This window comes from Peromyscus maniculatus, chromosome 7 (assembly GCF_049852395.1).
Source record: "Peromyscus maniculatus bairdii isolate BWxNUB_F1_BW_parent chromosome 7, HU_Pman_BW_mat_3.1, whole genome shotgun sequence".
NCBI lineage: Eukaryota > Metazoa > Chordata > Mammalia > Rodentia > Cricetidae > Peromyscus > Peromyscus maniculatus.
This window is the reverse complement of record NC_134858.1, coordinates 114143557-114170595: the sequence shown is the minus strand read 5'-3', so window position 1 is coordinate 114170595 and position 27039 is coordinate 114143557. Positions and strand designations below refer to the sequence as shown.

Genomic DNA, 27039 nt, shown 5'->3' with positions numbered 1-27039 from the left:
ATATATATCAAGCATGCATTGGTTTATTGCTACAGCCACTGAAGTGTATTTCATTGTTTATAATATGCAACCACAATCTGTTGTTGGAATATGCCAAAAAAAAAAAAAGTTCGCCCAAGTCATGGACATAACAGTTTTATTTTACAAATGGAAAAAGAATTATATCTGCTATCATTCATTTCTTACATCTCAGAGTATAAAGAAGCAAACATTAAAGACTGCATACAGTTAGCTGGCTCCCAGAAAATATAATATGTGTAAATTGTAAAATATGATTTGTGTGGCTGAAGGAATAAGGAGAACTGTTAACCACATGTTCCTGGATTCTGCCTTTTCATATTAATATGTTCGATTATAGCTTAGATTCTCTGTAATATTTTTGCCCATGTGGGGAACGATGCAGATAGATGTGGGACAAAGTCCATGGTTATGTAAACAACATTGTTTCACTTGTAAAATAACCTCTTTTACTGAAATGAGCTAAGAAGCATCTTTACATTTGGGGGGAGGGCTGCGTGTGTGCAAATAATTGGTTCCCACAGGAGGCTACAAAAAACATGTTTTCTGATAAAATGAAGAATAAGGATACAATTGCAAATTATAAGGCAGTTATGGCTCCGCAAGTCAATAAAATCCTCAAAATTAGTTATTAGAATCATGTATTTCAGTTTTGTTGGGGAGCTGAGTCCAGAAATGTTGCTATAACCAGAATGTTTCTTAGTTGTGTTTCTTGCTAATATAATAAGAATTTCAATTTTCTTCATGTCCTAGTGATTTCTAGGAGATTATTCCATTTAAAGCAACATAATTAATATCATGTTGAATAATTTAGAAATATTTTTCCCAAAATAAATGAGTCTCAATAGTGAGTCTCAGTACAGTCGTTAATGGACAATCTAGTATTTCCATCCATTTGTGAGTTACCTAAGTTATTCAGTCTCTCACACACTTTCCATATTTATCAAAATGTGCCACATTGAGTTATTTGGGGGAATTAAGCAAATTATAGTATGTGGATTGGTCTGAATAGGATATATAGTGTGGAGATCTGTGAGTCCTCATCTCTATGACTTCAAAGTTCTATTCTTTGAGTGTTTTACATAGTCATGTATCAGGGGCTCCCACTGTACAGAGGTATTCTGATTTCAGGGCTCTGCTGGACATGTGAGCTCAGAGCAGTATACACACCTGTAGACTTCGGGGACTTGATGGCCAGGTGAAGGGGGCAGAATTGAATGACATCTGTCACTTTTGTTACTTCGTAGGCCAGGAAAGCATGGAAGGAAATAGGAGGAAAGGGAACATTGGGGGACTTTCTCACACATCTAAGATGCTAGCAAGATGCCTGGCCCATAGTCAGAGTAGCCCGGTGACTGTCAGCTTGTGTCACATTATGATTTTAGTGCAGGTTTATAGTTGAGAGGCTACTACAGCTAGCTAGATGGCTCTGTGATTAATGCACCTGCTGCTCAAGCTTGCGGACCAGCATTCTAATTCCCAGAATCCATGTAAATCCCTGGAAGGCATGACAACCTACCTGTGATCTCAGTGCTCTGGGTTCTGGTGAGAGGACCTGCCTCCTTTAATACCATGGACTGTGATGAAGAAGGACTCTGGACATCAACTCTGGGCTTCCATCCATGTACACATGTGCATGCACACATGGGAACCCACAGACACACAAGCATGTGAACACATACCCCACACATACATAAAAAGAGAAACTGTTGCTGATTTTGTGACTTTGGGAAAGCTTTAAAAATCCTCCGAATCTGTTCTAACCTCCTCTGGTGCTGATGAGTAGATGAAGAAAAGAGGTGGGTACCATGTATGACCCTCTGTAAATGGCTGGTCGTTATGTTCTGACATACTTTATTCATTTTGCCTATCAGTTAAAAGCAATCAAATGCCAATATTTATAATGACATAGTGGAAAAATGTCTTGATTTATGGTCATATGTGTAGTGATTTATTTTATACTGATGTGTTAATTTGTAACCAATATGCTCAACTATAAATCATTCATTCAAAAATCTCTGTTAAGTGTCTACCTCTGGAGGCTGGCAAATGGCAGTAGACAAAATAATGAGCTATTTGCTCTCTTAGAATTTGAATTCCAGGGCAAAGAAGCAGGGAAGACACAAAAATATATAAATGAAATATTATGCTAATTTCAGAGACTAATTTCAGTGAATGTATTAAAATAGGGAAAAGCTGGTTTGGTCACTGTTCTGTTGCTGTGAATAGACACCATGACCATGGCAACTCTTATAAAGGAAAACATTTAGTTGGAGTTTGCTTAGTTTCAAAGGTTTACTTCATTATCATCATGGTGGGTAGCATGGTGCCAGAGTAGTAGCTGAGAACTACATCCTAATCTGCAGGCAGAGACAGAAAGAGACTGGGCCTAGTGGCATGGGCTTTGAGGTTTTAAAAGTAGTACTAGTATACTAGTAACACACTTTCTCCCACAAAGCCACACTTCCTAATCCTTCTCAAATAGTGCCACTCCCTGGTGACTTAAGCATTCAAATATATGAGCCTATGGGGACCATTCTTCTTCAAACCACCACAGGCTGGCTGAGAGGTGTGCATGTCCAGGAATGTTCTCTGAGTAAAGGCAGCTTTTCAGCTGAGTTAGCAGAAAGAGAGGAATTCTGGTGGAATGCCTTCCTGGCAGGAGCAGTTTCAAGTACAAAAGCCCTGAAGGAAGAATGGCCTTCTCTAACTCAGAACTAGTTAGAGCCCAGTGAGCAAGAGGACACAGCATTGATGGAAACAAAGCTGTGCCTGTGAAATGTAAGAAACACATTTCCTTCCGGGTTTGGCATAAAACTGTTGGAAGTTTTTCAAAGGGAGAGAGCTTTCACTTTTTGGAAAGATCACTCTAACCATCAAGTGTGCCATTCACTTTTTAATCATGTAGTTTTGTTTTTGTTTTTTTCTGCGATCAGGCTGACCTCAAACTTCTGTGTAGCCAAGGGTGACCTTAAACTTCTGCCTCTCCCTTCTAAGTGCTTGGAATGACAGATGGCTGCCACAAAGCTCTGCAATAAATTAGTAATAAAGATCACTACAAAATTCTGGGAGGCTAAGGTAGGTAGTGCTGTTGGATGGAGACAGTTGGGATCAGGCTTATGTGAATGTCTGTTTGTTATTAAAACAGACAATGAGGTGAATAAATGACATTTCTTTTAAGTGCTATGCAATGAGGAAATTATAATTTAGTTTAGAAGTTCATAAATGTCCAGCAACAAAACCCCGGATAGGATTTACAAAGATGGGCTGATAAATGCAAAGCAAATAAATTTTACTTGAGAGTTAAAACCAGATTTTTTTTATTGAAGATTCACCCAAAGCCAAAATAAACTTATTTGAGAAATAGGAGTAGATCTCCTAATGATGTGCTTGGCAGGCCTCCTTGGCTTATAAAATACAGTTGGGGTGCAGTTGGGGCTAGAGAGATGGCTCTGAGGTTAGCAGCCCTTGATACTCTTGCACTGGACTCAAGTTCAGTCCCCAGCACCCATGCAGGGGGACTTAGAAGCCCCTGTAAGTCCAGCTCTAGAGGATCCATTACCCTCTGGTGGCTTCTGTGGCCATTCCACACATGTGACATACACAGGGGCACATAGATGTAAGTAAAATGAGAAGCATGCTATATATGCATTTTATCTTATACTAATGAAGTCTAATAGTAGATTGGAATTTTGAATTGGTTGCCTAGTTGATTGTAGTCTACATATGCAGGAAGAAACTGAAGACTCAAGAAACAGTGTTGTGTGACACAGAGTCACAGCCTAAGTACATTTGTCTCTTCAAGGAAGCTGGTGCATGACACAGCCTTGGAAAAACTGGTTTGGGGACATATATAGATAAAGCCCTTAAAATTATGAGTTAAACCTGCCTTTTATATTTTGTATCTCCTGCAGTAAATGCATTAAGTGGGAGGTCCTACCTTCTCTGGCCTAAGCTCTGGTGCTGTACAGAATGTATACTGTGTGACTAAATAACCAAACGCTTGCTTTGTTTTATAAGTATTGCAAGAAGGTTTTAGCTCCCACATTCTGGAAACTTTCTTTGTGCTTAGAAGTTATGACTTTGTAAGTCGGGGTCAGAGCTCCAAACCCAGCGTACAGCACCATTGCCTTTGGCAGCTAAAGGCCTGTTATTATGGGCAAAGATTAAAATTACTCTGGACCAGAATCTATAATTTTCTATATTAAGTCTTGGGTCAGTGCCATCGTGCTAATAAATGAGGCATCTATAACTCATCTAAATTTCTTTTTCTCAAAAAGTGCTCCGGGGAACAAATGCATGGTGGCCTCTGAAGGAAAGAATGTTCACTGTTTTAAATAGAACTGAATCTGCACAATGGGGTGTGATCTCTGGGAGCACGTGGCTCCGTTCTTGAGGAGTGTCAGGCACCCTGTCTGGTAGTTTGGGTCACCTTTGTTCTAGGTGCCGCCCTAGGTCCTGAAAGAAGGAACCTGTGGCTGCATTGTTTTTAGTTGCAGATGACCACTGAAGGAGAGTAGGAATGACAGGTTCGTGGAGTCTGTCTGTCACGTGGAGATGGGCTGTGTGAAGTTACACTAGTGGTGCACATGCCCAATCCTTCAGAGATATGTGGAGATCCTAGCTGGCGTCTATCCTGAGTCTTTCTTCTTCACTCTGTGCTCTGTGAACTAAGCCAAGTAGCATGTTGTGATGGTTCTGTTTCCTCCTGTAATTCATATTTAACGGTAATCTAGACTTGGGTAGCACATCTAGCAATCTAGCCCTTGCCCTGCATACTCATGGCTCCAGGTTCGAACCCAAGTACTGCTAAAACAAAACAACAACAAGCGCAGCAATGTAAGGCTTCCCCTCTTTCTTGCTCTTGAAGTTTATGTATGTGATGATAACACTCCTTTGACTCTGCTCAGAAATAATTGTAATCTCTCAGCAACCGTTGAGCTGGCAAAGTCTTAACAAGAGAGTGAGAGAGGTAAATGATAACCTAGGGATTTTATTTTTACATCTTCATATGTTCAGATTGTTGCTCCAAAGTATTACAGTCAATAGGGATAGCTGTTGAGTCAATATGATAGTTACATTGTCAGCTTGACAGAATCTAGAATCATTTGGGGGAGATGGGACTCTGGCATGCCTGTGGGGGATTATTTAGGTCATGTGAAAGATGAACTGATATGGGAAGACCATCTTAATTTTAATTTTTAATTTGAGTGGGACAGTTTCTTGATTGGGGTTCTGAACTATATGAAAAAGAGAATAGGAAGTGAGTGCTGGTATTCACTACAGTTCTCTCTCTCTCTCTCTCTCTCTCTCTCTCTCTCTCTCTCTCTCTCTCTCTCTGCTTTTTAATTGTGTGTCTGTGTGCATGTGTGTAGCCTGGCGCTTGTGTTGAGGTCAGAGAAAACCATTCAGGGGTTGGATCTCTGTCTCTCATGTGCGTCCTTGGGAATCACACTCAGGTCCAGGCTTGGCTGAGGTGCTATTGCCCACTGAGCTGACTCACTGGCCCTCTCTCTGCTTCTTCACTATGGACGTCACATGACCAGTTCCTTTGGCTGTGGATGTCATGTGATCAGCTCCTTAGGGTTCATGTAGCTGAGCTGTGCCTTCCCTGCCATGATGGACTGGAACCCAGAACCAAGAGCCCAAATAAACCAACTCTAACCAATTTCCTCCCTTCCTTCCCCCATTTCTTTCTCCCCTTCCTCCCCCTTTCCTTCCTTCCCTCCTTCCTTCCTCCCCTCTGTTGTTCTTATCAGTCTATATTGCCACAGCAACAGGCAAAGAAAGCCTGTCAGACAGTCGCTCGCACTAGGCACACTCACTGAAAGAGGTGATGGCAATACAGGGATTCTTTCTACCATTTGTCCTGTCTGTGAGTCTCTTAAAATGATGAAATTATCTTTAAACTACCAAACACTTGAAAACCAGCAGACTGTGATAATGGTACTGGTTTGTTTTTAAATACTTTTTTCTAAGTACAGTTTATTATCAGATGGACTAAAGCAAGAATTTATATTAAACAACCCATAACCAGAACTCTCATTTAATTACAGTGTACATCTCCCATTATTAATCCCCCATTAATCCCCACTATGAGGTGTGGCAAGAGTAAGTTCTCTGGAGATGTTAGATCTAGTTCTCTGTTGACTTACCTAGAGGATATCCTACTGGACACCTTCAGGCTCCTCCTGGACCCATGTACCACACCAACATCATTTTATGCTACCAAGACTTAGCTACAGACCTCAGAGAATTCCAGGCCTTTCTGTTATTACTTCAAAGTTACCTTTATTAAATGCATAATTTTTATTTCATTGATTCCAACCATGTCTATTTCTGTTTGCTACTTGCTTGGTTATAACCGTGTCTGTTACTTGCTACTTTAACGAGCCAGCTCTATAAGAGTATGACCAGCTAGAGTGCCTAATGTGACACAGCAACTTCTCAGTCGAGTTAATGGCTCCTATGATTTATCCGAGTGCTGTGACCACTTGTTCACATGAGTCCATAGAATGACCGCCATGAAGTGACTTATTGTGGCTTTAGAACCAATTTCGTTGGTTGTTATTGTTTTTGTTGTTGTTGTTTTGTATGCTTTCGGCTCTTGTAAATCAAACTTAAAAGTGTATGGGAACAAAGTGGAACCTAAGCAGAGAAAAATGGGACTGGGAGAGTCCATACTTCTAGAATGTTCTATTTTATGTCTTGAGTACTAAAATGAACTGTTCAGGTATAATTATAAATATTTTTTTATTTGAACAGAGCCATCATAAAAGGTATCTATACATATTTATACAACCTCTTATACTTTGATTTCCTTTGTCTCATACAGATATGGAATGTAAGAATAAATCCCAAATACATTCTTTCATTTATTTTTTTTTCATATAAGCTTATGAGAGGATATATACACAGCTCTTAGAATTCTTCTCTTCTTTCTCCAAAAGAATGAGGGTACATACATGTCATGCTTACATGCAGATCAGTTAGGAGCTGGAGAGATGGTTTAGAGATCAAGAGCATTTCTGTTTTCCCAGAAGACCTAAGCACTAATGTCCTGAGGCATTACAACTTCCTGTGACTCTAGTCTTAAGGGACCCAGTGCCCTCTTTTGGCCTCTGAGGGTACTGCACACATGTGACACAGAGATACATAAACACACATACTTTATTTCATCCTATCTTCAAAGCCACTCCATTCTTTCCCTGAGATCTTTGGCCAGATGGCTGCACCAAACTGGGTCTGAAAACAGTATCCTATTCCTTGTCACTCACTGAACTTTATGTGACTGGGATTTAGTCCCCTTCTAGTGTATCTGACAATTATATTTGTGTATATATCTAAGTGTCTGCTAGTTGTCTTTCCATGGCAGCTGTGTTCATCACTCTAGTTCCTCAGAATATAGAATAGTGTCTGGCACACAGCAAATGCTCTGTAAATATTCCCTGAATGGATAATGCTGGGAAAACTTAGCAAGGCTGTGATAAGTGTAGAAGAGGGTAAGAGGGAACAGAGGATAGTTTTGAGTGAACTGTGAGATATTAAGGGCTTAGAACTAGCTGGGTGGGTAGCTTAGTGGCTAAAGCTCTTGCAATGCAAATGTGAGGACTGGAATTTGGATCCCTAAACCCACATAGATTCAGGGTAGTTGTGGCAGACTGTCTGTGATACCAGCCCTGAAAGGTGAAGACTGGGGATCCCAGAGCAAGCTGATTGAGACTAGCCATGTCAATGAGATCTGAGTTTGATTGAGAGACCCTTCCTCAAAGAATAAAATAGAAGAGTGATGGAGGATGATCCCCAACATCAACCCGGAGCCTATACACACACACACACACACACACACACACACACACACACACACACACACACACGAAAAATAAATAAAAGCCTAAGACTAAATCCAGTTTCTGGCTTTATTCAGTCAACTCATCTAGACTCAGACATTCAGTATCTCATTTCATAATACATTCAAAATCAAAGCCAGGTTGTTTTAATGAAGAAATTAGTTCTTAAAGGGACATGTCCTAGTGTCATGCACATACACATAGGCAGCACCATTTCAAACCTGTTGCTTTGTTTTTTTGTTTTTTTTTTTTAGATCTTATAATACACATGAGGTACTAAACTGAAATTGTCACCCTTACCATGTCTGCCTATCCCCAGCAAGAGTGAATTCTCATGTGTCTGTTCATATTTGGTTTTGAACAAATGGCAGCAGGTTCTGCTTTCTGGCCAACGGAATGCAGCTTTATCAGAACCAACTGCTCATGTGGAGAGCTGAGCCAGATTAGTGATGCTCCATCTGAGCTACTTTTAGGGAAACTCTCCACCCCTCTGAGCCTACCTGGGCATAGCCAGGTTTCTCAGTGTGGTGTTTCCAGCATTCAGCTCAGCAGCCATGGAGGACTGTTTTGTTTTGTGCTCAGAGAAGGACGGTGAAGGCCTTTGCCTTCATTGTTTCCCGTCCTCCTTGGGAGCATCTGAAAGGAAGACAGCCAAGAAGGCCCTACACTCCTTTGCCCTTATCTTTGGCCAGTATGATTAAGGGTGTATCTGGACGGGAAGGACATAGAGAGAGTCTTAGAACCCCAATGTATGTCAGCCCTGATAAGAGGGACATAGTCTATCTGGGAAGGAAGATCTCCTTCATGGTGTTGTAACTAGAAACTTTGAACTCCCATTCATGTCCACTCAGGCTCATATCCATTTTCAATTGATAGTACTGCTCTTTCTGAACTTTCAAAATGTTATTCTTTAACAGTTTTATAGATATATAGAATGTGTTTGATCATATTCATTCACCATGACCCTCTCATCTTTCCCCTAATCTGGTCACTATCCTTCTTCCTCAAAATAAGTCCTGTACCTATTTTTATGATTAAAAAAATCCACTTATTCTTTGACAATTTCATGCATGTATAAAACATATATTTGATGACATCCTCTCTATTATTTCCTTCTGACTCTTGTTGGACCCTTTCTTTGCAAGAGCCCCCTTTCTAAATTTAACATAATTTCGTAAGTGGTTCACTGAGTATAATTAGGATTGCTCACAGGAGCATGGTGTGGGGTTATTTACAGGGGCATGGGCAAATTACCAGTGGTTCTACCATTGACAAAAATTGTTCTGTCTCTCCGACAACCATTAACATCCAATAGCTTCTCAAAGGGGGCCAGGAGCTTAAGAGGGGGTCATAAAAACATCCCATTTAGAACACGCAATAATCACATCTTCTCAACACTGTGAGCAGTTATGAGTTTGTGCAGAGACCGTGGTCTACTGAAAACTACTCTTATGTTAGCAGTGGGACAAGAGGCAAGTCTCCAAGAAAATAGCCCAAGAAGTAACACTTTCTGTGTGCCTCAGTGGGGCCTGATATTTATGCTGTGTGCTTCCGTGTTTTAAAAACCATTCCGTACGGTAGTTTGAATGATATATGTCCCTCACAGGCTCATGTGTTTGAACACCTGGTCCCCAGTGGATAGCGCTGCTTGGGGAGGTTGTGGAACCTGCTGGAAGTGGTGAGGCTTCAAAGTTTATAGTCTCATGTCACTTCCTGTAAGCTCTCCCTTGTTTCTGGGTGTGGTTGGAGATGAGCTATCCTAGTTTTCTGCCCCAGATGCCCACTGCCATGCCTCCCTCACCATTATGAACTCTAGTCCCCCGGGACCATAAACCTGGATAAACTCTTCCTTCCCTAAGTTGCTCTTGGTCATGGTGTTTTACCATAGATGTAGGAAAGTAACTAATACATTTCCCTCCATGTCAAGCATAAGCCTATGACTGCCAATCTGTCATTTATTTAGCCTGTTTCTCACACACTATTGTGGGTTTGGGAGTTAAATGCTCCAATATAAACTCTGTGATCCAAGTTATATAAGCAAGTCTCAGAAATTTTCTGTGGCTGACATTAATTAAATACAAAACTGAATATTGAAAGAAGTACATTATTATCCAATGGATTATATTTTTATATTATATATTATCATATAATATTATATACTTATATATAAATATAGATATAATTATATGGTAATATATAAGTATTTAGGTATATTATAGTAGAATTTTATATAACATATAATTATGTAATATTAATATATTATATATTGTATTAAATACATTATAGCCAATGGACTTTTCTTTGGTTTTTGGGAATGACTAATTAAGCATGATCTCTCCCTGTAATGAGGGCACCATGTATTTCAAAATGACTAAGTGTGCTTGCCTGCTTCTCTTTGTATCTAGCCATCACATCAGATGTCTGAGAAAGACACTTTGTATTCAATGGGAATAACCACTTCAATTATACAAAAATGAACACATTTCCCAGTTGTAATGGCCAAGACAATGGCCAATGTGTATCCAGTGGAACTTGCAATACTCAGAACACATGCAAGAGGCTTACAGTGTAAAGCAGGGATCAGAAAGCCTTCTTGGCTGACTTATTGTTAAAGGCATTGTTAAGAATTGTAGGGCTCTTTATTTAGGGGTATTTTAAAAACCTGACAGATATGTCTGGTCATCAGTAGACTAAAGTGCAGTGTTGACCATCCAGCTGAGAGTGGTCTGCTGGCCTCCAGCCAGAGAGAAGCTCTCAGGGTGTTGCCCACACTGCAAACAAGTAGGCGAACTTGCTAAAGTCATTTCTCCCCCTCTCCCTCTCCTCCTCCTCTTTCCTCTTTCTCCCCTCTCCTTTCCTCTTCTCTCTTTCTTCTTCTCTCTTTCCCTCCTCCCTCATGTAAAAATTGATCAACAAAGAAATTCTGGCTTCAAGAGATTTTTAAAACTAAAATGGCATGCAGATATTTCAGCTGAGGTGCCTGGAGGATGTCATATTACAAGTATATATAGTGGGTGAATAGAGAAAGAAATTGGAAAGGACTTCTGGATTCTTTTGTTACCTAACATCCACTTTGCTATCAGAAAGAATATCCCCTGAGCACTCAGACTTTGTGCATTTTTCTTGCTGCTTGCTGTCTTGTAGATAACAGAATTGGATATAGGGGCCATGTTTTATATTAATTTTGAATAAATTTTGGGCAAGAGAGAAAGAACACATTGAATAACTGCATTAAAATTAATTAACGATGGGTACCCTGTGGGCACTGGAGCAGGTGGATGGGAGAGAGGCCAGGAGAGTCTGTACCTGCCACTAAATCGGAAACAGGAGAAGCCACTCCGGGTAGCAGGGGCTGTGAGAGTTTGTGGACTGATGTGACAGGTCCACATCCTTTCTGCTTGATTTTGTAAGTAAAGATGGAGACACACACGTTTAGCTAATAATGCTGTTACTTTTGTGTTAAGTAATTACTTTTGTGTTAAGTAATTTGGGTTTTAAACTTGTGAGAGATAAAAATAAAATCTGCATCACAGAAATCTCTGTACATGATTGGAATCCATGTGAGATCCTTTAAGGCTTGCTCCGAACAGACAAGTGTGCCAAGGATGATCAGTGGATTCCTGAACACTTACTTATATGACACTCCCTTACTCTAGTCTAGCCCTGAGCCTTTTTGTCCTGTTACTGTGACAACAACAAATGACCATTGTCTTTTAGAGACTTTTATATGCAATTGTACTTTGTGCTAAAGTCTTCCACAACAAGGTATGTATTTACTTATTTAAAATTATATATTTATCTACTTTATTTGGTGTGTATGAGTGTTTGCATGTATGTATGTGTGTACAGTGCCTACAGATGCCAGAAGGGGGCGCCATATCCCTTGAAACTGGAGTTACCATGGTTGATTTAGGTGCTTGTGACTGAACTAGGATCTTCTGGAACAGCAGCAAGTGCTTGGAACTTCAGAGCCATCTCTGCAACCCACTTACTGCTTCATGATACCTTAGCTATTTAGAGCATGGGTGATCCTTGATGTTTATTTGAAAAACTCAGTTTCAAAGACCAGGGTTAAATGTGTGTTTATTGATCTCCAAAGTGATTTAAGTTACATGAACCCACTCTTGAAGTCCTCACAATTTCAGTACCTTGATTTTTGAGTTAGAAGTTCATCCCCCCAAGTTCTTGCCCCTCTCAATCATTCATCTGCTGAAGGAGACATTCTCACTTCAGCTGACACTTCTTACCTCCTTCACAGATAGCTAGTGCGGATGTAGGATTCACTTGTAAATGAGAACCATATTTCTGCTCGTCGTGGTTTCCACGCTGTATGAAAGTGTTCCAGCTTTACTACTAAAAGTACATGCCTAGCAAAAAGAAGGGGGCACTGGGTCCTTCTTGGCCTGAGATGGCATTCAGTTTGGAGATGCATACATGTTTACTTCCTTCATGAAAGGAGAGCCATCAATGGATCCTACATCATGTTCTCTATTACACTTAAGTCCCTTTCCTCTTTCCCCCCAATACATTTACTTTTTCTAGAGCACTTAATGAGAGTTCCACATGAAATTCAAATTACCCGCAGGATGAAGGGTGAGAATTCTACACTTTATTTTTCTCTATTTATTGTATTTTAACCATGTGGGGGAGGATCATGCATATGACCTCCAGTGTGTGTGGGTGCATGTGCTCACAGTGGCCAGGAGAGGGTGTTAGAACACCTGGAGTTGGAGTTGAGCTTCTGACTAGGGTGGCTGTGAGCTGCCCACCATGGGGGCTGGGAACGGACCTCTAGGCCCCTGGAAGAACAATACATGCTCTTCAACCATGAACCACCTATCCAGCCCCTTCTCTTGACTTCTAAGCTTAGAATAATAAATTTTCTAAAAATGTTTCCAACTTTAAAATACAATTATTCTATTATTGCAGTAGTCAAAAACTATCTCTGTGTAAATTGTGGTTTAAGTTGGAGCTGTCGAGTTTTACATCTAGAAACATTGTATACACACCTGCAAAACAAAAAGTGCATCAAGTATAGGAAAAATAAGAGAGAGGGTGAGATAAACATTGTCTGATAAAGCATAGATAGACATTGTGGAGGCCTGCCTGTGTCTGCTTGTTAGTAGCTTTTTGTAGACCCTCCCTAGTGACTTATCAAGCTGAAGATATTGTTAAGTTCCAAAAATAAAAATAAATAATGTTCGCTTTAACTTTGTTAAGCCAAAAAGTCTTCAGTATCCACTTATTTAGTTCACTTGAAGCAGCAGCTCTTGTAACCATTAGCCCATCATATCTGTTTATATATTGATGTATTGTACTTAATATAAAGTTTAGAAGACTACAGATTCTCCAGTAAGCAAGCAGAGAGTAATTACTTCTTCATAATTACTGGGAAACTTTATTGCCATGCATTGCTGTAATTATATTTTGAATACTCCCCACTTGAGTGATAGACCATAATGTCTTCTCCCATCTCACAGTCTGAGACTTACAACAGCCTCTTGCTTCCACAAAGACCTATTTTTCATTTAGTCTCTATTTTAACTACTGTTAAAAGCAACTAAACAAAATTAATTGACACCATAATCCTGCAATAAGGAAATTGAAGGCAATACAATATTCCCATGCTCCAGAAATCAGCTCATTAGTCAGGAGTTTGCAGCTGTCACTGGTGATGTATCCTTCCCTCTGTAATGGACACTCAGAACAAGGCAGAGCTCAGATCTGACTCTGCACAAACCACTTGAGGATAGGGTTAAACATGGACATCATGGGAAGAGGCTATGAGTGAAAAAGAGACCATAGGAAATATTTGTATGGTCAAATCAAGGCGTTTTGTCCTGCATGTGCCGTATCCCTTCCAATTGCTAGAAAATCAAGCAGGCTTGCTGCACTCCATGAACTGTTCACCTCTGGAAAGTGATCAACTCCATCTGGATATCTAGAACTTGAGGATCATATCCTGTATATAAGCCCATCATCTAAAAATTAAGATTTATTCATTATTTTTATTTATGTGTATATGTGTCTTAGTAGGGCTTGTATTGCTGTGAAGAGACATCATGACCATGGAAACTCTTATGAAGGAAAACATTTGATTGAGGTGGCTCGCTTACAGTTCAGAGGTTCAGTTCATTATTGTCATGGCGTGAAGCAAGGCAGTATGCAGGCAGATATGGTACTGGAGAAGGAACTGAGAGTTCTTACATCTTGACTCACAGACAATAGGGAGTGGTCTGAGACACTGGGCATAAATGAGACCTTAAAGCCTGCCTCCAAAGCAACACGCTTCTCCAAGACGACACCTGCTCCAACAAAGCCACATCTCCTAATAGTGCCATTATAATGGGGGGGTGCATTTTCTTTCAAGCCACCACATTCTACTCCCTGGCCCCCAAAGGCTTATAGCTACATCATAGTGCAAAACTGCATTCAGTCCAACTTCAAAAATCCCCATAGTCTGTAACAATCTCAAACTTATTTAAAAGTGTGAAGTTCAAAGTCTCTTCTGAGATTCATGCAATCTCTTAACTATAATCCCCTGTAAAATTTAAATCAAAAAACAGATCACATACTTCTAACATATAATGGCACAGGATCTACATTACCATTACAAAACATAGGGAAGGGATCATAATGAGGAATACTAGACCAAAGCTAGACTGAAAACCAGCTGGGCAAACTCCAAACTCTGCATCTCCATATCTGATGTCACAGCACTCTTCAGATCTCCAACTCCTTTCAGCTTTGTTGACTGCAACACACTTCTTTCTCTTGGGCTGTTTCTACTCACTGTTAGCAGCTCTCCTTGGCAGGTATCCAGTGACTCTGGCATCTCCAACATCTTAGGGTCTCCAAGGCAATCTAGGCTTCACTTTCACAGCTTCATGCAATGGCCTCTCTAGGCCTCCATTCAGGAATACCCCTGACACATGCCTGGCCTCAGCAGCTTTCCTCAGGCATGGAGGCAAATTCTATAACCCATTTCTTCTATCCTTAACTCTAAAGCTCTATTAATCAGTGCTTGAAGCATTCCACTGCTTTCCTAACCCAAACTCCCAAAGTCTGTATTACTCCAAACAAAAATATGGTCTAGCCTATCACAGCAATACCCCTGGTCCCTGGTACCAACTTGTGTCTTAGGTAGGGTTTCTATTGCTGTGAAAAGACACCGTGACCATGGCAACTCTTATAAAGGAAAACATTTGATTGAGGTGGCTCATTTACAGTTCAGAGGTTCAGTTCATTATTGTCATAGCAGGAAGCAAGGCAGCATGCAGGCAGACATGATGCTAGAGAAGGAGCTGAGAGTTCTTACATCTTAACTCACAGGCAATAGGAAGTGGTCTGAGACACTGAGCATGGCTTGAGTGTATAAGAGACCTCAAAGCCTCCACAGTGACACACTTCCTCTAACAAGGCCACACCTACTCCAACAAAGCCACACTTCCTAATAGTGCCACTCCCTTTGGGTGCCATTTTCTTTCAAACCACCACAAGATGTATGTGTCTCTGTGTGTACCACATGTTTTCAGGTTCCTGTGGAGGCCAGAAGAAGGCATTAGATCCCCTGGAACTGGAGTTACAGACAGATGTGAGCCATTATACAGGAGTGCTGGGAATTGAACATGTACTTCGTACTAAGAGGAAGAAATGTTCTTAACTACTGAGCCATCTCTCTAGACCCATCTTTTTAAAATAACACATTTAAACTTTAATTTTGCAATTTAACTTTTAAAATTAATTTAGTAAATATCTTGGCCAAGGCTGTTGATAGAGGAAAACTCAGTATTTCAACTTGACAATATTAATGAACATAAATGCCATTTTCAGTGGTCTTAGCCTAACACCTTATGAAGATCTGCAATAGAATCATTCAAGAATGTAACCCTTTGAGAAACTTTAAAATTCAAAGACATTTCAATTGAAAGCTTAAAAAGCCTTGCCCTGTAACTTCTAAATTTTCACTCTGTGCTCAAATTGTTCTTCCAAGGTTTTTTTTTCTTCCAATGAACAAAAGAACTCAAAAACCTCAAGAGAAATTTAAAAACCAGAATCTTGTGGTCTCTCTATATCTAACCCTTGACAAAATAGGGCATTTGGTGTGCTTCTGTATTTAAAAAAAAAAAAAAAAAAAGATTAGCCGGGCGGTGGTGGCGTACGCCTTTAATCCCAGCACTCGGGAGGCAGAGGCAGGCGGATCTCTGTGAGTTCGAGGCCAGCCTGGGCTACCAAGTGAGTCCCAGGAAAGGCGCAAAGCTACACAGAGAAACCCTGTCTCGAAAAAACCAAAAAAAAAAAAAAAAAAAAGATTTATTTTTATTTCACAGGTGTTTTGCGTGCATGTATGTCTGTGCACTGTGTGCATGCAGTACTAGTATAGTCCAGAAGAGGGCATCAGATATATGAAACTGGAGTTATGGACGATTGTGAGCTGTTGTGTAGGTACTGGGAATCAAACCCAGGGCTTCTGGAAGAGCAGTCAATTCTCTTAAGCACTGAGCAATCTCTTTAGCCTCATATGTCTGTATTTTTAATGCTAGTGGATAAAAGTTTCCAAGGTTAATTAATCAATCATTCAAGGCCCTTTCTTTTACTACAGGGATGACCTTGTAAGTCTAGATATTCCATGGTTCTATAGAATTCCTTTAAATATGCATGTGTGAGCATGCAGGGACATGTCTGCATATGTGTGTGTGTTTGTATACATATACATATATATACATATATATACATATTTATATGTTATTTATATGTGTGTGTATGCATGTATATGCACACATTTCTTGTGTGTAAATTGTATGCGTATGTGCATTGTATATGTGTTTGTGCATGTGGATGGAGATCATAAGTCAACCTTGAGTGTTGTTCCCCATGATACCACCCATCTGGTTTTTGATACAAAGTCTCTTGCTGTCCTGGAACTGATCAATTTGTTAGGGATCTGCCTCCTCCATCCTCCCCAGTATTGGGATTACATGGTGCATACCACCATGCCCATAAGTTCTAAGGGTTGATCTCAAGTCCTTTTGTTAGCATTGCAAACAGTTCACTGATGGAGCCATCTCCCTAGTCCTTTAATGCATATTTCTTAACCAACCCCCTGTGTAAATAAATGTACCATGTATTTAATATATTGAATATATTGAAATTAAATTAAATTATGTAATTATAGATATAAACTTACTTTAAAGAGAACAAACAAAAGCAGGAATTATTTCTTTGAACAGAGAAAAACTTCCTGGGACATGTCTGTAGAATAATTAGTATTTAATATTTTAATGTGGGACCTAGAGAAGGCAGGTTGTTTCTTTTTATGTTCTTTTTTGCGTTTTTTGAGACAGGGTTTCTCTGTGTAGTTTTGGTGCCTGTCCTGCATCTCACTCTGTAGACCAGGCTGGCCTAGAACTCATAGAGCTCTTCTTGGCTCTGCCTCCCAAGTGCTGGGACTAAAGGTGTATGCCACCCCCTCCCAGCTCTGTTCCTAGTGTGGCCTTGAACAGACAGAGACCCTGCCTGCTAAGTGATAGGATTAAGGGAGTGTGCTGCCTGACTTCTTGTTTACTTAAAATGGTTGGCCTTTTCCCCTTGATCTCCAGGCAAGCGTTATTTATCAAAGCACAAATAAAATATCACCACAGTCCCCAGTGCCACCTATTGTCTGAGCAGTTAGACAGTCTACCTAATAGAAAGAGGCATCTTTGACAGTTTTGCATTTGTAATAGAGCCCCTTGCAACCAAACAATGATAAAGTCAACAATAACTAGAAATAAAACAAAACCACAGAGGGTTCCCGGTGCAACCTTTTGAGACATGAATGGTGAGACACCCTGCTCATAGTGAGATGCAGCTTTGGCAGCTTTGGTTTACAGTTCGGAAAGAACCCTCACACTCTAGTAGCCAGAGAATGATAAAATTAGTAAGAGCTAGCACCAAAAGCAAATGAAGCTACTGAGAGTGTTCAGTTCAGCCTGTCATAAACCTGCATACCGCAGCAGCACAATCCACACCCAAGGAGGGCTGTTAACAGAAGCCTTTGGGGCGTTAGAGCAAAGCAGGATGGGAACAGAGAACAGAAGGCAGTGACAGGCTGTCTCTCCCCTAAGCAGGAGATAGCCAAGAGGACAATTTGATATTTGCTTGTGATACGCTAAGTCACTGAGATGAACTGTGGCACATCAAGACAGGGATCTGAACACAGGAAATCCCTGGGATGGGCCAACACCAGCTGGTTCTGGACACAGTGCACAAAGGCATGGCAAGGAATTTGCATCCTTGTCCTAAGGATATAAGGCAGGAGTCTTGATTGAGGACCTGTGGGACTGGACTGCATGTCTCCCGACTGGGGCAGAGCACTCAGCCATTACTAGTTCTTTCATGAAAGAATTAAATCAGGGACATTTGATTACCCCAGAAACTTGTCTTCATCGATGAGTACAATGGTCTGTGCCAAGGGAAAGGGCTTTGGAAACTTTAGCTATTGCCACCACGAAAGAAGAACTTTGGTTATGAGGAACAAAAGAATGTCCCTTCCTTATATAATGCTTCTGGGCTAAAAAGAAACTGTGTGAGTAGAAAGAAAGTTTTTGAATCTTAGGGGTGAAAAACTTGTTCATTAGCTTGACGGTGGAGATTATCACATGGGCACACACATATGTCAAACTTGGAAACCACCTGATACGAGCATGTGCAGTTTATTGTATGTCAGTAAACTCGATGACACTGGTTTTTATTTGTTTTGGTTTTGTTTTAAAGTCAGTGGCCCAGCAAGTTGGCTCAGTGGGAAAAGATACTTTTTGTGAAGCCTAAAGTCTGGGTCCAGTCCCTGGGGCTCACAGGGTAGAAGGGGAGAGCTCACTAGTACAAACTGTGCTCTGACTTTCACATGCACACTTACACACATGCCTACAGACAAATAAATAAATGAATAAGTAAATAATTGTGATAGTTTTAAAAATGATTCAGAGCTGGTGGCTCTTGTCTGTAATCACAGCACTTGAAAGAGGTGGACAAGAGATTTACCATGAGTTTGAAGTCATCCTGGACAAAAGAGTAAGTTCTAGGCTAGCCTAGGCTACAGCAAGAGACCACATTAAAAACATTTAAAAGAAAATACAAACAGACAACTGCAACATATAAATAAAACTATGTGTGTTGTATTTACACACATGAATTTAGTTGCTAGAAAAGTATTTTACCTAGTGGGCATACTGACGTGACGCTTCTTAGGAAATATGGCCAATTTCTTGAAGCAGAAAATGTAAGTTGCTTCTAGATTTCTGTACCTTGGTGAGAAATTTGTATTTGTGCCAATGAGAAGATCACATGTGAGTATGACATCCCATTTCACAGGTGGATGGGGCCAGAATCTCAAGATTGCCAAGGGAGTAAGCACTCTGGAAAGGAACGATTTTACTTGGCATACACAGTTTGCAAATCTCACAGGAAATATTCTCATTCATCAGATAGTGGGATTAGCAATTGCATTTAGCTCTTAGCTTGCTCTTCTGGAGTGAATCAATATTCGTTATGATCGAAGGAAGATGTGTCTGCAGATAGCATGCTCAGTCTTTCTCTTGTAGGATTCATGCAGTTTCACCAAAGTCACTAAGTCAGATGCTCAGTGGATCAGACAATGAACAAGCCTGTGGATTCCATGATCTATGCAGAGTACTATCTATATTTATGGATACCCTCAGACCTTCAGTACATGTCTGAAATTGCTCCTTACAATGAATCCCACATATCTTCATTTATAAATTAACCACAGTGTATTAGTCACTTTTCTATTGTAATGGCAAAGCACCATGACCAAGGCAACTTCTGGATGAGTTTATTTGGACTTATGGTTCTAGAGGGATAAGTATCTGGCATGGCAGGGAAGCATGGCAGCAAGTGGCAGCTGGGACAGCAGGAGTAGGAAGCTGTGAGCTCATGTTTTCAAAAACAAGCAGGAAGCAGAAGCATGCACAGGCTGGGGATGGCATGAGTCTTTAAACTCCCAAAGCCTACCTCCAGTGACAGACTTCCTCCAATGAGGCAACATCACCCCACATTCCACCCCCAAACAGCACCACCAACTGAAGACCAAGTGTTCAAACATCTGAGCCTATGGGGGACATTCTCATTTAAACCACAACACATAGTAAGATATTAACAACAATCACAAAGAAAATGGAAAAAAAGTTACATTATACTGTCATGAAACTGGTATGAATGTGATTGCACCCTCACACTGAAAACATCATACTGTGCCCACATTTCTAGTTTACATGATGTGAAATGATACTCTTGTGTGAAAGACTTCTTCTATAGAGACAAAACACACACAGAGGCTACCACATTTACTCATTCAGAAAGGGAACCATGAAAGACCAAAGTAGCAGTTTTAATAATCGCACCAACTTGGTGAACCAGTGAATGAATATTTGCTGGTATTTATTAACAGGAGTGTAAGAGGTTACTTACAGAAGCCTGGATGACAAAAAAAAAAAAAGCAGTTTCATTACCAAAAAAGGCCAGCTGAGTGCAAGAGACTGCTGGCAAAAGTTGCCCCCAGCCTCTGTACAGCTTGCAAGCAGCTGGATGTCTGACTGCCTCTACTCTGTACCGTTCAGCTGGCAGAGCCCACTCCCAGCAATTGTTTATTCCTTTCTGACTGCTGGGGATGGACAGAAATCTTCCATATCTCTTTTCTCCCAGACATGGGAGGTGAACCCCCTCTTTCTGGAGGGAATATTTCAATTTGTAGCAAATTATCACACAACAGGTCCTGCACACATGTGGTGACAGGAAACGAGTATGGTGGACAATATGAGTGCCGTGTGTGGTATGCTTTCTTCCTGCACTTATTCTAGAGCCTTTAGCTCCTTACAGAGCAGAACCTAATGGCTTCTCTTTGCCAATTCTAATTACCACCACTACTTTAAGGCTGCCATGGAGTAAGGTAAGGGAAACCTGCACATAAGCACTGAATATCCCACAGAAGGTCCTGCACCAGTGCCAGGAGCTAGGTAGCTGCCAGCCCAGCAACATATGCAGGAAGAGATGCTGGGGAAAGGGTGCCTCAGGTCCTGGGTGAGGTAGGCTGGTTGTGAGATGTCATCAAGTTCTCAGACCATCACAATATAAAACATGAGTTGGTTGTTTCTGAGATTTTCTATTAATCAATTAATTAGCTAATTAATTAATTAAAGGATGATATCATATATATGTACACACACACACACACACACACACACACACACACACGGGAGGCCTCAGACTTATTATATAACCAAGAATGATGCTGAACTTCTGGTTCACTAGCCTCCACCCTGCAGAGTGCTAGGAAAATGTTCACAAAAATGTGAACCTTGCCTAGTTTGTGCAGTCCTAGGGACCGAACTTGGGGCTCTATTCATGTGACACAAAGATTCTACCAGCTGGCCTACATTGTCATGCCAGGCATTCAGTGTTTTTGAACCACACTTACTCCCTAATAACCAAAACTGTGGAAGGAGAACTATCCTATGATGGGGTATGTTCTATATAGGATAGGGACCCTATCTTATTTTGCATTACTCTTGTCCAGTGGTGAATCATGTGTTTTCTTTTCCTTTTAATCTGAAAAATAGATATCTGCAACTAAGAATAGTCTTAGAGGGTCAGTCAAAACATCACTTTTCTTTGAAGCCAAATGATTTTCAAATATTTATTTGTAGACACATGTTTGTAGATAGCTGTTTGTAGATGCTGGGTTGCCTGTATTCTTTCTTCACTATTGATTTTTGAGACAATTAGAATTGTCTTCAAACTTGAAAATGCCCAGGGATACAATTAATATTTAGCTGAGTTCATGTTCTCAGATGGCAAGGGGAAGAAGTGATTTATTTTGGTTAATTATAAACTTACAAAGTAATATTTGGTTTATTCCAACACACAACCAGCCAATTAACCTTCTCAGCCTTCTTATTATAGTCACCAAGTTTGCTGGGTCAATGTGACTTTCTCTTCAGACATGTAGGGATGTGGAGACAGTTACCAATTGTCAACACATAGTGTTGCTTTGTTGGGTTTTGAGAAAGACATTTGCAGTGCCATTGTTGGAAGAGACATTCTAATATATTTTAATTTTATCACATTCTTCAAGGAAATGTATTTACTAAAGATAATCAGACCTCTATAGTAACTGTAATTCATCAGATAAAGGCATAGACAACCTTTGGTTACTGGAATCTAAGATTCACACTCCTACCCCATCTACCAGATAGCTTGAGGCTGACGTTAGTACAGACAAACAGGTTTACTTAGGAAAATAAAGGATGCTTTTCTGCCTCAATTTTCTACCTTCTAGGGTTTAGTGTTGCTTCTGTGGGAGGAAACAGGATACAGGAAGACAGGAGTAGAAAGCCTTTCTCTGGGCGGGGTTAAGGCACCCTTCCACCTCTTCCTGTTCTTGGATTTGGACCTGGCTCCTGGGCTTTTTGGGGCAATCTCTGTCTTTTCTCTACAGAAAAACAGGGTCCTTTCTCCACATTAGTTCTCTGAGCTGAGGAGGACTTGGGGAGGACTCTTTTAGGGGGTGAATCCTTACCAGTTTAGAGCTAGGAGGAGGAAAGAGGCAAAAGCCATCCCCTCCTGGGAACTACCCTGACACACTTGGTGATAGTTTCTCAGAATTTTCACTTGGCATTCCAACAGTCTAACTTCCTGGCCTCTCATTGGCTTTTACTGGGAAACTGAAGGGGAAAGGCTTGCATGGAGGATCCATTTCTAGCATCTGTGCCGTTATGGAGGAGTAGTTGGCTGTTATTTAGCAAGATATCTACCTCTTTGGCAAGCAGCTCCCAGAATCTCCTTTCTGTTTTACCACCTGAAGATGCTAGTTCATCAACCACAAGACCTGGGGCCTAGATAAATCAGGCCACACACCCCACACACCCTATAGCCCTCTATCTGGGACAGAGAGTGAAGAGGCAAGCCCCTCACACTAGATGCTACAAGAAAGGTTTCTGGACCTTCTCAGTACCTGGCTCCTTGGCACATTGGCTATGCCAGATTAAATCACGTGCTATAATCCATTCTACCCATTCCTGGAAATGTTCAAAGGCCAGAGTGCCCCTTCATTCAGGAGCATTTCTTTTCCCTTCAGGCCCCCTGTCCTGTTGCCCCTATCTGCTCTCTCTGGAATGAAAGTTCTCGCACCTTGAAGCCCAAATCATGAATCACTGTGGTTGACAAGCCCTGTCTCCTAACGAAGTACATTTCTGAGTGTAACTTTGTGTTCCATCCCTTCTCCCCCCCCCCAATGCTCTGATTTCTAACAATTTCTCAAAATCGAATTCTGTAGTTTGCATAGTGAAAATATAGCTACCTTGAGGGGGAGATAATCACCCCCCGAGTGCTGAGGATGCGTGTGTTTCTCGATACACTAGAAGTCTCTTGTCTTGGAGACAAGTGAACGTTCTACTTCAAGCGTTTCTCCAGGAGTATAGATTACAACCTCTTGAGGTCGCCTGTGCTTTTCGAAGGCCCAGCAATGGCTAGCACACCAGGCAGTGAGGCTGAGAGGAAAGTGGGCCAGAACTAGATGTTCCTTTTGAACACATTCGTAACAAAGGCCCACTCTGAGCCCAACTGGAATAATTACTTATTTGTGTGGAATGTCTACTGATGTGATTTTCTTTCTTTTCTTTCCAGCCCCCAGTGAGCCTTTACTGTGCAAATTCGCCGATGGAGGTCAAAAGAAGAGGCAGAATCAGAGCAAGTACACCCAGAATGGGAGGCCATGGCCCAGAGAAGGAGAGGTGAGTTCTGAGAGCTGCTCAGAAACTGGGCAGCAGCCCTCCCTCGTGAAGGTGCCAAAGCAGACTTCTGGCACCATGAAAAAAACAATAATAAAGCCCCTGCTCAGGAGATGGGTATCATGTATGCCCATGTGTGTACAGAAGTTACGTGTAGTTGAGGAGGCATCAGGTGTCCTGCTCTGTCACTCTCCATCTTATCCCTTGAGACACAGTCTCTCAAGGACCCGGGAGCCTGTGTCAACCAGCAGTTCCTCGCAGTCCTCTTGTCTCCAGACACTTCCAACCGTGAGTGTGAGAATTGCGGGCATATGTGGCCATGGCGAGTGCTGGGGATTCAAACTCAGGCCTTCCCGTGGTTGTACAGCAAGTACTCTTACCCAGTCAGCCATCTCCTGACCAGGGACTTCGTCTTAGCCATCCATTTCTCCTCCTCATATTAACTGACAGTGAGCTGTGGCTGTACACCTGCTGGTCCTTGGGAATCAGTGCTCTTGGTTATTTATTTTTGTAAAATGACAATGAAAAGGGTCCTGGGCTCTTGTGGTGTTTTTTTCATTCTTGAGGAAATGGGATAGAGATGTTTGAATGACTGAATAAATGACATTTTGTGCCAAAGCCATAATTTCAATAGGGGGGTTTAGTACTTCTATTCCAAGCCCCTAATTTGTCCATTTGTCATTTAAGAGGCATCATAATCATGTGCCATCGTATACTGTGAATATCAAGAGAGCTGTTTCAAGAAAGAAAGGAAGCTGGGAGATTTCTCAGCAAATGCTTTAGCCATTTTCCATTTTCTGTGGCTGTTTTGAGTGTTTCCAGAAGAGTCTGAAAACACCTCTTAAATTGCATAGCTGTCGTCAAGTGCTATATAATGTATATCATTACAGTAAGAAGTAAATAAAATAAAATAATCATTGAGTATTGGGAACCAATGGAAAAATGCAAGAGTGTTCATCTTCTCCGTGTTAGAAAGGAAGCTGAGATGATGTTTTGATGAGGAAGCAGGGGATGACCGATGTCTCCCGGACAGAATTTAATGCATCAGCAGGCAGTCTCACAGCTCCAGCATCATTACGTTTGGCCCATATAAAGCATCCATAGTCTAAAAAGACTCATTTGACCTTAAAATTTGATGAGGTAAAAATGCTTGCTAATTAGGGATATCTTTGTACTAAATATATACATAAGAAAACTTGGCTCTAATTACGAACTTCATTTCCTGTGGAAAGAATCCATGATACTTTCTTCAGGCCACAAAGGGCAGTTACAGGAAGCTCACATATTTTGGTATCAGTGCAAAAACAACAAAAACAAACCAACCCACACAGATACAGTGCTCATACAGAAAGAAACAGAGATTGTTAATTCTGGAGCCAAATATAAGTGAGTATGGCCTGGGGACATTGACTCTGATTCCCTCACTGTCTGTGCCCCTATGTAACAACAGCTTCCCAAGGCTCTTATAGCATAACATTTGAAGATACAAATGATGGCCCTTTTGAAATACATTGTGGGGAACATGAGGTAGGTAAGATGGAGCAAAGCTGGGAGTCTTTACTGTATGTCTGAGATGCTGTCTTATGGCATACTCAGGCTTTGATTTGGGGGAATCTAGAGGCTCTGTTTATACATTCCAGAAAGATTTTTACCTGAATGAGGGGGCTAAAGAAAACCCAAGATAACTTGACCTTTGGCCTACCACATTCCATCTCTCCCTAGTCAAGCCTGGGCTCCCTACCCCCAGAAAATTCAGTTCATCAGAAATTAAATGAACAAATATAAAAAAACTAATAAGAGCTACCAAGTACTACTTTATAGAGAAGTAGAACTTTTGGAACAGTACCCTATAGGTAGGATAGTGTGAGGACACTGTAGTGCCAAGCTTATGACCCAAAGCTGCTTAGAATGTGTTTTTAGTGTTTGAGTTTTAAGGTCTATAGACTTTTTTTTCAATGAAACTATGAAAACTAGGAGACCATAATAAATATATCTATAACCAATAAAAATATATTCCAAATTGAATAGACATGTTGCAAATACATGGCAGCTTGTGAGATGTGCTTATGTTGACTTCAAGGGTGAGTACATTAATTGGATTATTATCTTAGACACACCCAAAACAGTGATGAGGACTAGGGAGATGCTTATCAGTTGCATTCTTGCCATCCTAGTGTGAGGATCAGAGCTCAGGTGCTCAGTTCCACGTGAAAAATGCCAGGTGGCATGGTGGCCCACCTGTAGTCCTAGACCCAGAAGATATACCTAGGGATCCCTAGAAACAACTAGCTAAGGAGACTGGGCATCTCCATGAGCTCTGAGCATCACTGAGCAACCCCATCTCAAGGAATATGGTGGAAGAAATTGGGGATGATTCCCAGTGTCAACCTCAGACATCCATGTGGGTATCCATAGCATAGATGTACAAAGTTGCAAACACACATGCGCGTGTGCACAAACACACCACATAAAAATAACAATAGTGGATCACCTAGTTTAGTATTCTATAATTCTATTTCTATTTTTCCTTGCGTTACATTTACTAGAGCACAGTTCACAATAAGCCCTGTAAAACAACATTTAAGTTAACTCATATACCTATAAATTCTAATAACATATTGCTGACTTAAAGACATGGGCTTTTATTGTTTTCTTTTTCATATTTAACACTTCCAGATTGATTATCCTCATAAAAAAAGTAACATTTTCAAAGTAAGTTCACATACATCTGTTAGTCACCTGTGATACTACATGCCTTCTCTGCTTCAGGTCAATGATCACACTGACTGCATATATAAAAAGCAAAAAAGTGAAGATTCTGGGTTGAAATATCAGGGAAGAATATTGGCTATTTTTCTCTTTCTTCAGTTTCAAGATTAAAAGATGTGACTTTCTTCCAAGCCTTATCTAATGGGTGATGTGTCGGTTCATTCCCATGTGGCTGTGACAAAATGCTTGACAGCAGAGCCTTCAAAGAAGGGCTCAGTCTGGTCACATTTCAAGACTACAGTCCATCATCGTGGGAGGAAAGGCAGCGAGAGCATGGGGCCGCTGGTCACAGCAAGTCTGCAGTCTGGCTATAGAGAGAGCTGAGAGATGAATGCTGGTACTCGGCTTGCTTTGATGATAGGTCTGCCCACCTCAGCCCAGTCAAGACACTCCCTTATTGTGCCCAGAGGTTTGTCTCCCACGTAATTCTGAATCCTGTAAAGTTGCCATCACTTTCAAGCGCTAGGGTTGGTTTCATCTCCATTGACCATCACATTAAAGGTGGTATCACAGATTTTTAAGGGGATCCTTTATACACTTATTTTTGTTGTCTTTTTCATAGTCTATAAAACAATGATACACCTCACAATCACTGTTAAGGTGGTGCTGCTTCAGGG

At 40.9% G+C, this 27039-nt stretch overlaps 1 protein-coding gene across 11 annotated transcripts in view; it reads left to right on the top strand.

Moving 5' to 3' along the window:
* The window catches only part of Rbms3 (RNA binding motif single stranded interacting protein 3), a 794057-nt gene that overhangs the window by 634023 nt on the left and 132995 nt on the right, over positions 1–27039 (top strand). For all 11 annotated transcript variants that reach the window (XM_042281903.2, XM_042281910.2, XM_042281904.2 and 8 more), the window contains exon 7: positions 23550–23656. In XM_042281903.2, coding sequence (XP_042137837.2) covers positions 23550–23656 — 107 coding nt within the window. The remainder of the gene's footprint in view (positions 1–23549; positions 23657–27039) is intronic.